Genomic DNA, 15738 nt, shown 5'->3' on the forward strand with positions numbered 1-15738 from the left:
ATTATTACTATGGTCATTAGTATCACCCAGAAAAATTATGTCTGGGTCGGTTATCAAAAGAAATATTACCATCCCCTTTAGTTTGTTTTTGTATTTCTTATCCACATAGGGATTAACTCATGTTTAAAAAAATGCAGACATGGGTCAAATTTTAAATCTACTCAAATAAACAACAAAAATAGATTAATTTGGACTGTTAGTTCAGCATGTTTTGATTTTAGAGCTCCAGGTAGAATTAACCCTATAAGGCTCGTATCTACCCTCAAATCCTACACTGAACCATCAAGGGAACAAACACACATCTAGAATCAAACCAATATCTATGGGTTAACCTTATCCTTTTCCAAAAAAGACTCCAGTGGTCATCATTTATGTATAAATTTGTTCTCCTTTGTTTTTAGGTTCCAGGGGGCATATGTGGTCCAAAGTTGGGAGCATTCACCACTACACCAGACTCTGGCACGTGGTCATAATTTCTATACTGTTAAGCTTAACATAGGCTTCCAAGTTGAAACAGTTTGCACATTTATTGGTTTGTTTTGGTGTTTGGTAGTTATTTTGGCAAGCTGAAGTTCGGGTGTGCAAAAGTCTCAGACTCTTTGTCTGGGATTGGTCAACAGTAGGGATTCCCCAATGAAGTGTTTGTTGTCATTCAACGACAGACTAGTTTTCATGTAAAAAAAAAATCACTTGAGAAACACTGCACCAAACATCTTAGTTCGACGTAAAATTGCACGACTAAGACCTCCTCGGCAAAAACATCCAAATTCATAACAGATTTCTTGAGTTATCTTAGAATAATTCTGACTATTTTGAGGAAGTGTACTGGCTATGTTGTTTATACGGCATCTCAAGAGGGATAAACAGTAATATTGCCGCTTTCTTCTCGTTTTTAAAGCAAAGTTATTTTAAGGGAGTATGCGAGCACAAACGATTACTTCGCCTAGCCTAGGAGCAAACCGAACCTATGTATGCGAAAGCCTTAAGTCTCCCTCTCACACTGAAAATACAAGTTCAGGAAAGAACCATAGAAGGAAATCTCCCTCATACCTTGCACCTCAAACTCTGACCCGCAGGGTGAAAGGTCACTCTCGTTGACCCCCAGAGCCTCCATCAGCTGCTCCACATTCATCCTGGCAGTCAACTCGCCATTCCTGTCCCCAATCTGAGAGAGGGAGAAGGGAAAGAGAAAAATACCTTGTTGACTGTAGGTGTATGGGATTTCACTTTCTGTCTGATTATTGTTAGTCTGATAATATCAACGGCAAATGAACTCAGCAAAAAAAGAAACTGACCTTTTTCAGGACACGGTCTTTCAAAGATAATTCGTAAAAATCCAAATAACTTCACAGATCTTCATTGTAAATGGTTTAAAGACCGTTTCCCATGCCTGTTCAATGAACCATAAACAATTAATGAACAATCACCTGTGGAACGGTCGTTAAGACACTAACAGTTTACAGACGATAGGCAATTAAGGTCACAGATATGAAAATGTAGGACACTAAAGAGGCCTTTCTACTGACTGAGAAACACCAAAAGAAAGATGCCCAGGGTCCCTGCTCATCTGCGTGAACGTGCCTTAGACATGCCGCAAGGAGGCATGAGGACTGCAGATGTGGCCAGGGCAATAAATTGCCATGTCCGTACTGTGAGATGCCTAAAACAGTGCTACAGGGAGACAGGGCAGACAGCTGATCGTCCTCGCAGTGGCAGACCACGTGTAACAACACCTGCACAGGATCGGTACATCCGAACATCACAGCTGCGGGACAGGTACAGGATGGCAACAACAACTGCCCGAGTTACACCAGGAATGCGCAATCCCTCCATCAGTGCTCAGACTGTCCGCAATAGGCTGAGAGAAGCTGGACTGAGGGCTTGTAGGCCTGTTGTAAAGGCAGGTTCTCACCAGACATCACCGGCAACAAAGTCACCTATGGGCACAAACCCACCGTCGCTGGACCAGACAGGACTGGCAAAAAGTGCTCTTCACTGATGAGTCGCGGTTTTGTCTCACCAGGGGTGATGGTCGGATTTGCGTATATCGTCGAAGGAATGGGCATTACACCGAGGCCTGTACTCTGGAGCGGGATCGATTTGGAGGTGGAGGGTCCGTCATGGTCTGGGATGGTGTGTCACAGCATCATCGGACTGAGCTTGTTGTCATTGCAGGCWATCTCAACGCTGTGCGTTACAAGAAGGACGTCCTCCTCCCTCATGTGGTACCCTTCCTGCAGGCTCATCCTGACATGCCCCTCCAGCATGACAATGCCACCAGCCATACTGCTCGTTCTGTGCATGATTTCCTGCAAGACAGGAATGTCAGTGTTCTGCCATGGCCAGCGAAGGGCCCGGATCTCAATCCCATTGAGCACGTCTGGGACCTGTTGGATCGGAGGGTGAGGGCTAGGGCCATTCCCCCCAGAAATGTCTGGGAACTTGCAGGTGCCTTGGTGGAAGAGTGGGGTAACATCTCACAGCAAGAACTGGCAAATCTGGTGCAGTCCATGAGGAGGAGATGCACTTCAGTACTTAATGCAGCTGGTGGCCACACCAGATACTGCCTGTTACTTTTAATTTTGACCCCGCCCTTTGTTCAGGGACACATTATTCAATTTCTGTTAGTCATGTGTCTGTGGAACTTGTTCAGTTTGTCTCAGTTGTTGAATCTTGTTATGTTCATACAAATATTTACACATGTTAAGAGTGCTGAAAATAAACGCAGTTGACAGTTAGAGGACGTTTCTTTTTTTGCTGAGTTTATATTGGTCTGAAAATGAACTTCAGAGTAATATAACTCCTTAAAATGCAGTGGTTACCTCTCTGGAGATATCCAGGTGTTTGCGGGCATAGTGCAGGGCCTGGCGATGATTCCCTAAAGACACATAGGCATTTCCCAGACTCCAGCAGGCACGGCCCTCTCCAACCCTATCAAAACATAGTTAGAGAAGGAACAAATCAAACAGCATAAAATAAGCATGTTAAGGTTTTAAGGATTGTGTGCATGTCAGTGGAGCCTGCTGAGGGGAGGACGGCTCATAATAATGGCTGGAACGGAGCAAATGGAATGGCATCAAACAATGTGCTTGATGCATCCGATACCATTCTATTGATTCTGCACCATTCATTACCACGAGTGAGTCCTCCCAAATTAAGGTGCCACCAACCTCCTGTGGTGCTTGTGTGGAAGTGTGTATGTGTGTGTGTGTGTGTCTGCATGCGAGTGTGCATATAGGTGTGTGTGTACCTGTCAGTGAGCTCCTGGGCTATGAGGAGGTGTTTGAGGTGGTAGTCTATGGCTCTCTCGTACTGCTGCAGCAAAGTGTAGGTGTTACCCAGGCTGTAACACGCCTGGGCCTCCATCACCTGGTCCTTTAACTGACGAGACAGCTGCAGAGTTTTCCTGGATGGAACAGGGAGAGGGGGGAGAAGGAGAGCGAGAGGGAGAGGAAATGAGATGTATGCAGAGGGGGAGAGGGTGATGAATGGAAAAAAAGGAGAACAGTGATATTTAAAGTTTGATAATGTGTTTTTTACTATCCCACACACAATTCAAACAATTTATTTTAAAATGTTTTTTTTTTCATACATTATATTGATCTAAAACATTATTAAATTTGAATGCATGCAGGTAATTAAGTCTATGATATCACATAGCGCTCTGAGCGTCATTGGTTGATATACATTATGTCCACTAGGTGTCAGTGTGGTAGTCTCTTCTAACCTGTAGTACTCAGTGGCAGTGTTGAACTGGCCCAGGAAAATCAGAGCATTGCCAAGGTTACTATAGGCTCTACGTTCTGCTGCTTTGTCACCGAACTCCTTGGCAATGGAAAGTCTCTGTGAACAAAATAAAGTTGATATATTTTCTTGGATATGTACTGTACAGTCGTGGCCAAAAGTTTTGAGAATGACACAAATATTAATTTCCACAAAGTTTGCTGCTTCAGTGTCTTTAGATATTTATGTCAGATGTTACTATGGAATACTGAAGTATAATTACAAGCATTTCATAAGTGTCAAAGGCTTTTATTGACAATTACATGAAGTTGATGCCAAGAGTCAATATTTGCAGTGTTGACCCTTCTTTTTCAAGACCTCTGCAATCTGCCCTGGCATGCTGTCAATTAACTTCTGGGCCACATCCTGACTGATGGCAGCCCATTCTTGCATAATCAATGCTTGGAGTTTGTCAGAATTTGTGGGTTTTTGTTTGTCCACCTGCCTCTTGAAGATTGACCACAAGTTCTCAATGGGATTAAGGTCTGGGGAGTTTCCTGGCCATGGACCCAAAATATCAATGTTTTGTTCCCCCGAGCCACTAGTTATCACTTTTGCCTTATGGCAAGGTGCTCCATCATGCTGGAAAAGGCATTGTTTGTCACCAAACTGTTCCTGGATGGTTGGGAGAAGTTGCTCTCGGAGGATGTGTTGGTACCATTCTTTATTCATGGCTGTGTTCTTAGGCAAAATTGTGAGTGAGCCCAACCCCACATATGAATGGTCTCAGGATGCTTTACTGTTGGCATGACACAGGACTGATGGTAGTGCTCACCTTGTCTTCACAGGACAAGCTTTTTTCCGGATGCCCCAAACAATCGGAAAGGGGATTCATCAGAGAAAATGACTTTACCCCAGTCCTCAGCAGTCCAATCCCTATACCTTTTGCAGAATATCAGTCTGTCCCTGATGTTTTTCCTGGAGAGAAGTGGCTTCTTTGCTGCCCTTCTTGACACCAGGCCATCCTCCAAAAGTCTTTGCCTCACTGTGCGTGCAGATGCACTCACACCTACCTGCTGCCATTCCTGAGCAAGCTCTGGACCTGTCTCTTATACACATCTAGATGTGTATAAGAGACAGTCCTGGCGCTTGCTGGACTTTCTTGGGCGCCCTGAAGCCTTCTTCACAACAATTGAACCGCTCTCCTTGAAGTTCTTGATGATCCGATAAATGGTTGATTTAGGTGCAATCTTACTGGCAGGAATATCCTTGCCTGTGAAGCCTTTTTTGTGCAAAGCAATGATGATGGCACGTGTTTCCTTGCAGGTAACCATGATTAACAGAGGAAGAACAATGATTCCAAGCACCACCCTCCTTTTGAAGCTTCCAGTCTGTTATTCGAACTCAATCAGCATGACAGAGTGATCTCCAGCCAACACTCACACCTGTGTTAACGAGAGAATCACTGACATGATGTCAGCTGGTCCTTTTGTGGCAGGGCTGAAATGCAGTGGAAATGTTTTGGGGGGATTCAGTTCATTTGCATGGCAAAGAGGGATTTTGCAATTAATTGTAATTCATCTGATCACTCTTCATAACATTCTGGAGTATATGAAATTGCCATCACACAAACTGAGGCAGCAGACTTTGTGAAAATGTATATTTGTGTCATTCTCAAAACTTTTGGCCACGACTATGTGACTATATTGTTGGCCTTGACTAGTCTTTACCCTATAGATGGAAAAAAATATTGTGTTGCGAAACTGATACTTGTTCGTCTTGTAAGTACGTCATACACTTACATTGAGCTCATTCACAAAGACAAAGGCAAGTGTCTCTTATGTGTTTTCACCCAGGGGCGAAATGATCTAGTGTGAAAACACCTTCCATTAATTGTTATGGCACACTATTGTGTGTGTGTGTATATCTCTTTACTGGTACATCATATGACGTTGACTAAAATCCCAGGGATATGTATCTCACCTGTCTGTGGAATTTGATGGCCTCCACAAAATTTCCCAACAGGTAGTGGGTGTTGCCTAGGTTACCGAAGGCCCTCCCCTGAGCAGCTCTGTCCCCCAGCTCTTTGACCAGACACAGGTTCATCCTTTAGTAGAGAGGAGGACTTCAGTTTGTTACAAAATTGTGTTTTACACAAAGTCACATTTTTGTTGTCTTGGAGTGAACATTCTACAGTGCCTTCAGAAAGTATTCACACCCCTCAACTTTATCCACACTTTGTTGTAGCACAGCCTGAATTTACAATGGATTAAATTGAAAAAACAATTGTCACTGGCCTACACACAATACCTCATAATGTCAAAGTGGAATTATGTGTTTTGACATTTTTACAAATTAATAAAAAATGAAAACCTGAACTGTCCTGAGTCAATAAGTATTCAATCCCTTTGTTATGGCAAGCCTAAGTAGATACGTTCAGGAGTAATAATTTGCTTAACAAGTCACATATTAAGTCGCATGGACTCACTCTGTGTGCAATAATAGTGTTTAACATGATCTCTGTACCCCACACATACAATTATCTGTACCGTCCCTCACTCGAGCAGTGAATTTCAAATCACAGATTCAACCACAAAGACCAGGAATGTTTTCTAATGCCTCGCAAAGAAGGGCACCTATTGGTAGACGGGTAAAAAAAACACAGACATTGAATATCACTTTGAGCATGGGGAAGTTATTAATTACGCTTTGGATGGTGTATCAATACACCCATTCTACAAAGATACAGGTGTCCTTCCTAACTCCGTTGCCGGTGAGGAAAGAAACAGCTCAGGGATTTCACCATGAAGCCAATGGTGACTTTAAAACAGTTACAGATTTGAATGGCTGTGATAGGAGAACACAAAGGATGGATCAACAACGTTGTAGTTACTCCACAATACTAACCTAATTGACAGAGTGAAAAGTAAGCTTGTACAGAATAAAAAATATTCTAAAACATGCATCCTGGTTGCATCAAGGCATTAAAGTAATACTGCAAAAACATGTAGCAAAGCAATTAACTTTTTGTCCTGAATACAAAGTGATATTTTTGGGGCAAATACAATACATTACTGAGTACCATTCTCCATATTTTCAAGCATAGTGTGGCAGCATCATGTTATGGGTATGCATGTAACCATTAAGGACTGGGGAGTTTTTCAGCATAAAAAGGAAACGCAATTTAGCTTATCACAGTCAAAATCCTGTCTGCTTTCCACCAGACACTGGGAGATGAATTTACCTTTCAGCAGGACAATAGCCTAAAACACAAGGCCAAATCTACAATTGAGTTACTTACCAAGAAGACAGTGAATGTTCCTGAGTGGCAGAGTTACAGTTTTGACTTAAATCTACTTGAAAATCTAATGCAAGATCTGAAAATGGTTCTCTAGCAATGATCAACAACCAATTTGACAAAGCTTGAAGTATTGTGAAAACAATAATAGGCAAATGTTGCACAATCCATGTGTGGAAAACTCTTAGAGACTTACCCAGAAAGACTGTAGTTGTAGTTGCTGCCCAAACTGTTTCTACAAAGTATTGAGTCAGGGGTGTGAATACTTATGTAAATTACATATTTTTGCTTTTTTTTTTTCAATTTTTTATTGTGTAGATGGGAGAGAACATAATAATATTTAATCAATTTTGAATTCAGGCTTTAACACAACAAAACGTGGAATAAATCAAGGGGTATGAATACTTTCTGAAGGCACTGTATATTTTGTACCTCCTGGTTACACAATGTTTACAGCAGCCTACAGTACATCAGTAGTTATGAAAGCTTTGACATAGACAACTGGCCTGTCACCATGTTGCCATACCAAACAAAAGGCCCGAGGAAGCATCTCAGTGTGTGTCCACAAGGGATTGTGTACTACAGTAATTGCTTTTAAACTGTAAAGGCAATTCACTTTTATCCCTCTCCTTCACAGACGGATTAAAGTAGTGTTAATTGCCCACAGAGAAGGATTGTGAAGGTGCTAATAGCCCAGTGGGATATAGGTATTGTGTGTGTATATATATATAGAGTATGTATGTGTTCATTTGTGACTAATTTCAGGAAACTAGGCATATGTCGCTCATCCCTACTTCACAGGAGAGGCATTTGAACATACTTTAAAAAAACATTTAGCACAAATGCCTTCTGGAAGATGTGAACATTCATGTGCCTAGAAAACAAATGTGTATGCCATCTGTAAATACAAATAAACTTGTTAAATTACAATCCTAGTTGGTTTATCCACGGAAAGGGGCAGGAACCTTCCCACTAGCCATGATTGGCTGAGATAATGGATGGGCTGGATAATGGATGGGCTCATCTACTCATGTGAGAGATGAGTACGGATTGGTCTGCCATGTAGCTCACGTCTGTCTATAACATGAGCTGCTTAGTATGTGTAGGTAATCCTTTCTAAAGTAGCAATTTTTTTTAAAGAGATCACGAAGAACTGCACTAGTGTTGCTAAGGCTCTTCACTTCCTGGAGGACCGAGTTTTGAAATCAGTGGAATGCCCGGTGGAATCAGAGTATGATAGCTAACAAGATGGAGAAAATGATGGCTTCTGATTGCAAATGCCGAGGGAGTCGAAAAGAGAACACAGAAGGCTGTTGTAATCCCGACAGGTTTTTTATACATCTTAAAGCGCAACCATGACATCCGTGAGAGAGAGGGAGAAGCGTTCATCTATTGATACGGGTAAGAGTCTAGCTAGCTACATTTTCAGGTATTATAACTTTCTGACAAAATTAGAAACTTATTGTTACGGATACAAGTATTCTGTGTATATCCTGTGTGTATTTCTTTTCTCTCCTTCTCCCCTACTCACAGGTGACAATCATCATTCCCCAATCAGTCATCAATCAGTCGCTAATCAGAAGACACCTGCTCCTTTTCTCCTACCCAATCACAGTTCCTTTCCCTTGGTTTAAAACCCCTGTCAGTTGTTTTCTCAAGAGCTCAATCTCTCTGTAAATGCCATATGTCTGTAGATTTCTTGTGTGGTTTAGCATCTACATGTCACTTTGTCCCCACCTGTGAGTATTGTGTTTGTTATGGTGTTTGAGTGTTTGTTTGATAGGGGGTAACCAGACAGTTCGCCCATGGGCATACACTACCCGTAGGTAAACTTTGTTAAATACACTAGTTAGAACTGGGYGGACCACCCACTGTATTTTTGGTTAGTTAGTTAGCTGTTGTTGAAATAGACTAGTCTAACTTAGGGGTGTTTTTGGATGCTTATACTTTCTTTCCTTGGGTCCAGCTCAGCCCCTTTTCAAATACTTTTCAGAGTATTTGGAAATACTCTACTATGCAAGTAACCATTTCACTGTACCATTTACTAGAAACAAACCAAAAACATTGGTTAGAAAGTTGCTTTTAGTTGCCTGGTTTGCTAGATTGACAAATACTCAATTCATTTTTAAAAGGATTGGTTTATTGGTGTTATTATGCACCAGTTGTGCTATTTTGGACTCCGATTATTTCATAACGACAATGACGAGTTTGATGTCGAATGACTATAGAATGTTCATATTGTCACTGCCTCAACTGTACACAGATATGTCAATAGAAGTAGTATAAACCAGCCTTTAGTCTTGAAATCTTTGGTTGTATACTACCTATTCAGCACAGGGCCTCATGTGAATCCTTGAAGAGATGGGTGGGGCTAAGGCTTAAGAGAGTGTGAACTATGTTGAATGGGTGTAGACAGAGTTCTACAATAGGTGTCCCAAACATTAAAGGGACATTTTATCAAAAGTGGGGTTACAAGTTTATCAACTTTCAAAGCAGAATTACTTTTCCATTTGTTCTTCAACTGCCGTGTATGATATACCATTTTTTTATCTCGGAGTCTCTACTTTTATCCAATGTAAAAAACACAATTTCAAGTTTTGCTACAAAAGACCAATTCGAGGCGGTCTGTCACATTTGCACTTGTATACAGCATAACACTCACTCGTAGAAGCCAGTAGCCCTTTGCAGTGTATCTCTGACGTCTGGTGGGAGGTCCCCAGGGTCCTGGGTGCAGCCCCATAACTGCTGCTTTCCCTTGGCATGGAACACGTTCCCTATATTATAAAGAGCCCTGGCCTCTCCCACCTGGTCAGAAACAAAGGGAGAAAGAAATGAGCGACTTTAGAATACAAATAGAGACATTGGAAGGCATTAAGAAATGTTTCAACTAAAATAGCATGGACCACACTCAATAGTTATTTTCAATACAACAGGCTGTTCCTCAAAAATCTGGTGAAAGGTACTAAACAGATGCAATCCTCCATTCCATGGGATGTCGGTGTGTGCGTGTGTGTGTACACAACCTTGTCCCCTTGCTCTTGAGAGATGTCCAGGTGTCTCTGACAGCACACTGCCGCCTCGTCGAATCGCCCCAAAACCTTCAGCGTGTTTCCAAGGTTACCGCTGGCTTTCCCTTCCCCTATCCTGTCCCCTATTGTCCTGAGAATAGAGACCGTATCTCATTATCAGTCATACATAGCCTGAGATCCAGATCTGCTTATGCTGTCTTGCCAAATCCATTGCGGTCATTGTCAGTACAATAACACAGCTAGAGGTGCATGGTGCTTGCAACGCCAATATTGTGGGTTTGATTCCCGCTGGGACCACCCATATGAAACATTTATGCACGCATGACTGTAAATTGCTTTGGACAAAGGCATCTGCTAAATGGCATATATAATTATTACAATGTTATAATATTAGCTTTATTGATTTGATGATCTAACTGTTTGAGAGGTAGCTTCCTCCTAGGACAGGGTTCCAGTTGTCCTGCTGTTATTGTAAATTATCAAGGCAGCAGCCCCCTGGCTTTAATCACCCCCCTGCCAGGCTACCAACTGCACCCCTCTCCACAGGACAGGCTTAGCCATCTGAGTTAAATACCAAGGGGGTCTCTCATCAACATTAACAGTATCAAACCCTTATATTTTTCTAGCAGGGCGACAGGAGTACACTCTGCACAGTGTGCAATGAATGATAACTGTTTACTCTTATGCTTTATGAATGACTTCAGTATAAATATACATTCATTGCAGTCTATACAATTTATCTTTTAAACATGTTAATACCATTGGTTGAAATCCTTCAACTACAATTTGAATCCATGATCAGACATGATGTTTCCTGGTATTCCGTGGCCTCACCTGGCCAGAGTGAGGTCGTGTCTATGGTACTCCAGGGCCTTGCCGTATTCCTTCAGGTAGAAGTAGGCATTGCCCAGCTGGCTGTAGATGGCACTGAGGGTCTTCAGGTCTTCTGTTCCCACCTGCACAGACGCCTCGAAAAACTCTGTCCCACCTTTAAAGTCCCCCGCCTTACACAGCCGCTCTCCATCCAGCGCCAACTCCAGACACGAAGCCTCCATCCTGAATACACACAGAGAAAGTGAGAAATAACATCCGTATTATAGCAAGTCCGAAACAGTGTGCCTTTGGCGTTACCATGGCAATGGTGTCCGAAAACTCTGTCACAGTAGCTAGGTTTCCATCCAATTGGCGACAAATGTATGTGAATATTCTAAAATCCATATGAAGAAAACATCTCATGAATATTCTAAATTCCATATAAAGAAAACGGCCCATGTTGTTTCCACCAAACGGATAGAAGTCCGTGCGTGATGACGTAGTGCACACACAATTAACTTTTTCGCTTACCTTTTCATGTAGCAAATAAAAACCTAAAGATCAATGTGTTTCTATTGCATTTTCAACTCCACTAATAATTTTGTCACAAACTTGTGTTAAATTGCAAATGTGCCCACTCTGGTCTTGGCGCTTGTGCTCTGGCCAACAGCTAATAGATACAGTGCGGGTAGGATAATGGATAAGGCAGTCAATCATCATGTCACCAGAATAAGACCCTCAATATTTATTCGAAAGGAACATCAAGATCACCGTGAACTTTCACCAACCCGCGAAGTTCATCATAACTTATTTCATTTGTAGCCTGATAAACTGCATGGTTTCCTGAGTCATAGTGGAAGGGCCACACATTACACCATCACGTGGCTCCAAATTTACTTTGATATGATGGTTATTATATCAATATTTGCACATAGGTGTTTCCACCACCATTTCCCACATAATATATTTTACCAGTTAACAAACAGATTACCGACCACTTCGAATCCCACCGTACCTTCTCCGCTATGCAATCTGGTTTCAGAGCTGGTCATGGGTGCACCTCAGCCACGCTCAAGATCCTGAACAACATCATAACCGCCATCGATAAGAGACATTACTGTGCAGCCGTATTCATCGACCTGGCCAAGGCTTTCGACTCTGTCAATCATCACATTCTTATTGGCAGACTCGACAGCCTTGGTTTCTCAAATGATTGCCTCGCCTGGTTTACCAACTACTTCTCTGATAGAGTTCAGTGTGTCAAATCGGAGGGCCTGTTGTCCGGACCTCTGGCAGTCTCTATGGGGGTGCCACAGAGTTCAATCCTCGGGCCGACTCTCTTCTCTGTATACATCAATGATGTTGCTCTTGCTGCTGGTGATTCTCTGATACACCTCTACGCAGACGACACCATTCTGTATACTTCTGGCCCGTCTTTGGACACTGTTAACTAACCTCCAGACGAGCTTCAATGCCATACAACTCTCCTTCCGTGGCCTCCAACTGCTCTTAAAGCAAGTAAAACTAAATGCATGCTATTCAACCAATCATTGCCCGCACCTGCTCGCCCGTCCAGCATCACTACTCTGGACGGCTCTGACTTAGAATACGTGGACAACTACCTAAGTGTCTGGTTAGACTGTAAGCTCTCCTTCCAGACTCACATTAAGCATCTCCAATCCAAAATTACATCTAGAATCGGCTTCCTATATCGCAACAAAGCATCCTTCACTCATGCTGCCAAACATACCCTCGTAAAACTGACCATCCTACCGATCCTCGACTTCGGTGATGTCATCTATAAAATAGCCTCCAACACTCTACTCAACAAATTGGATGCAGTCTATCACAGTGCCATCCGTTTTGTCACCAAAGCCCCATACACTACCCACCATTGCGACCTGTACGCTCTCGTTGGTTGGCCCTCGCTTCATACTCGTCGCCAAACCCACTGGCTACAGGTTATCTACAAGACTCTGCTAGGTAAATCCCCGCCTTAACTCAGCTCACTGGTCACCATAGCAGCACGCGCTCCAGCAGGTATATCTCACTGGTCACCCCCAAAGCCAATTCCTCCTTTGGTCGACTTTCCTTCCAGTTCTCTGCTGCCAATGACTGAAACGAACTGCAAAAATCTCTGAAGCTGGAGACTCATATCTCCCTCACTAGCTTTAAGCACCAGCTGTCCGAGCAGCTCACAGATCACTGCACCTGTACATAGCCCATCTGTAAAACAGCCCATTTATCTATCTACCTACCTCAACCCCATTCTGTATTTATTTATTTATCTTGCTCCTTTGCACCCCAGTATCTCTACTTGCACATTCATCTTCTGCACATCTACCATTCCAGTGTTTAATTGCTATATTGTAATTACTTCGCCACCATGGCCTATTTTATTGCCTTAACTCCCTTATCTTACCTCATTTGCACTCACTGTATATAGACTTTTTGTTTTCTTTTGTTCTACTGTATAATTGACTGTATGTTTTGTTTATTCCATGTGTAACTCTGTGTTGTTGTATGTGTCGAATTGCTATGCTTTATCTTGGCCAGGTCGCAGTTGCAAATGAGAACTTGTTCTCAACTAGCCTACCTGGTTAAATAAAGGTGAAATAAATTAAATTTAAACGACACAAAAAGATATCACCATGTCAAACAACTGATCTGTCTGCATTTATAAAATTGTAGCAATATGACCTGTTTCCATCACAGATGTCATGATTTTTTTTTTAACAGTATGACTTTACTCGCATAAAAACTGTGGATGGAAACTTGGTTTATGACAATGAAAAGTTTATTCCAAAATGTCTCCATGGCAACAGTGTCTGAATGCATGTCACTGTGCAGTTACCACAGCAAGAGTGTCAGAAGAATCACTGTCACTCTGACATGAGCACCTTGGTGACATTGTCCTTTCAGCTCCTTTATCGCATGTCTATCTTTCCATAACGCTACTGTTTAAAGTCCAGTTTATATGGTAAAGATAACTGACATCTTTCCTTCCCTGCATTGAGAAGGAGTGTCTCATCCTCCCAGAGCTGTTCGGCCCACACACTCTATTTCAGTCAGGCTGTGGGCGGCAGGTAGCCTAGTGGTTAGAGCGTTGGGCCAGTAACCAAAAGGTTGCTGGATCGAATCCCCGAGCTGTCGTTCTGCCCCTGAACAAGGCAGTTAACCCACTGCTCCCCGGTAGGCCGTCATTGTAAATAAGAATTTGTTCTTAACTGACTTGCCTAGTTAAATAAAGGTTACACATAATGATGCAGGTCTTAAGTGCTTCAGTGGGAGTGATTAGAGTGAAACAATAGGAAACACCTCATCTCCACACTGACAATAAGGAAGGAGAGTGAATTCATGTCACTACACACAAAACCTCATGCCCAATGAACATGCTCATTGGAGAAGTTTACAGAGGATTTCCTTGCCCAATCAAACACTGTCTTTTTGTCCAAGCTAAATATCACTCAGCAACATGAAGCCCAAGAGTACAATTATGAAGATTCTGGGTTTAGTCAATATAATACATCTATTCTCTTTAGAATTACAGTATACACCAGACATAACTGCTGTAGAGCCAGGTCACAAGGCTCTGATGTACACAATCACTCCACTCCCTCTCACCCTCCAGAATGCTTTAGTTTAGTTACAATTGTTACATAATATGCCTCGTTCTGGATTTCATAACAGTTTTTGCCATACAAAACTGTCCAAAATATTTGTAAAGCTCAATATATCTTACTTCCACTGCCTTTTCAACAATGCCTAAAGCCTAATATGATTATACAGCGCAGTGACAGACATTTGTTTTCAAGGAAAACGAATTCTACTTCATTCTTTTAGCACCCGTGGTCTGAAGTCCATTCCACAGAAATCTGGCATAATCGCTCAGCAAGCCTCATTCCTGAGTCCATTCCAAGACCTTCCCCCACAGTCATCTGAAAATCATTGCTACAGTACGATGAAAGCAACTGAAATTAAAATACCAGCCAATATGGATTCTGTTATGTTATCGTTAAAAACGCAAAAGACATGACACTGCTTCTTCAGCCAGCTCACTGTGGAGTTGAGTGTAGATTAGCCCCACAGTTTAATCTAGATGTAAATATGATTAGTAGCTTTTTATTTGACAGTACACCACTTCGCTGCTATTTACTTATAAATAACGTGGTATTATTACCAAAACACTACTCCTTTGCATCAATTTCCAAGGGATTGATTGGCATAAACAACGTGTTAATTAAGTTCTGTAAGATGTATGACTTATGCACCACCTGACACTGTTGTCCCAAATAGGTTAGAAATGGAATTACTAAAAAATAAGTAGCCAACCTATACAGTAGCAGTCAGCATCTACGCTATATCTTGAGGAAATAGCATAATAGTACAGTGAAATAAAGTGCTACGTCTGAGCCTGCTGTCGGCAGGACACCAATACCTGTGTTTCTGTTTAGTGCGGGTCTTCTCCACATACACCCCCAGCTCCAGCCTTATGGGCCTCAGCAGGGCCCGCGGTCTGGGGCCCCGGTGGACCAGCCTGCACACAGCTCTCTGGGCCCCGGTGAGATGGCAAGAGTCAGACGACATGGGGTACCAGGTCAACTTAAGGCACTGAAAGGCCCTCCTTAGCCTAAGGGGTATGTGTTGTGAGATGAAACTTTAGGGTGGAGGTGAACGTGAATGCAAAATGTCACAAATGCACTACCCTAGAGTTCTGCTAGAGAATCCAGGAGAAAAACATAGCAATACTCTGCTCCAACCAGGGGACACACACACAAAAGAAAATGGTTTGAGATGGCTTTCTGTGTTCCCGATAAGTCAATATACAAGCAGATGTCCAACAGCCACGTCAGATTTAATTGATTATTCCAGTAG

At 42.4% G+C, this 15738-nt stretch overlaps 1 protein-coding gene across 2 annotated transcripts in view; it reads right to left on the bottom strand.

The window, feature by feature from the left end:
- The window catches only part of LOC111964046 (G-protein-signaling modulator 1), a 57946-nt gene that overhangs the window by 27420 nt on the left and 14788 nt on the right, over positions 1-15738 (bottom strand). For both annotated transcript variants that reach the window (XM_023987718.2, XM_023987719.2), the window contains exons 2-9: positions 10885-11106; positions 10045-10180; positions 9684-9826; positions 5707-5830; positions 3728-3843; positions 3251-3406; positions 2823-2931; positions 1051-1165 (exon numbers count right to left, since the gene is read on the bottom strand). In XM_023987718.2, coding sequence (XP_023843486.1) covers positions 1051-1165; positions 2823-2931; positions 3251-3406; positions 3728-3843; positions 5707-5830; positions 9684-9826; positions 10045-10180; positions 10885-11106 — 1121 coding nt within the window. The remainder of the gene's footprint in view (positions 1-1050; positions 1166-2822; positions 2932-3250; positions 3407-3727; positions 3844-5706; positions 5831-9683; positions 9827-10044; positions 10181-10884; positions 11107-15738) is intronic.

Source organism: Salvelinus sp. IW2-2015, linkage group LG5 (genome assembly GCF_002910315.2).
Source record: "Salvelinus sp. IW2-2015 linkage group LG5, ASM291031v2, whole genome shotgun sequence".
Classification (NCBI taxonomy): domain Eukaryota; kingdom Metazoa; phylum Chordata; class Actinopteri; order Salmoniformes; family Salmonidae; genus Salvelinus; species Salvelinus sp. IW2-2015.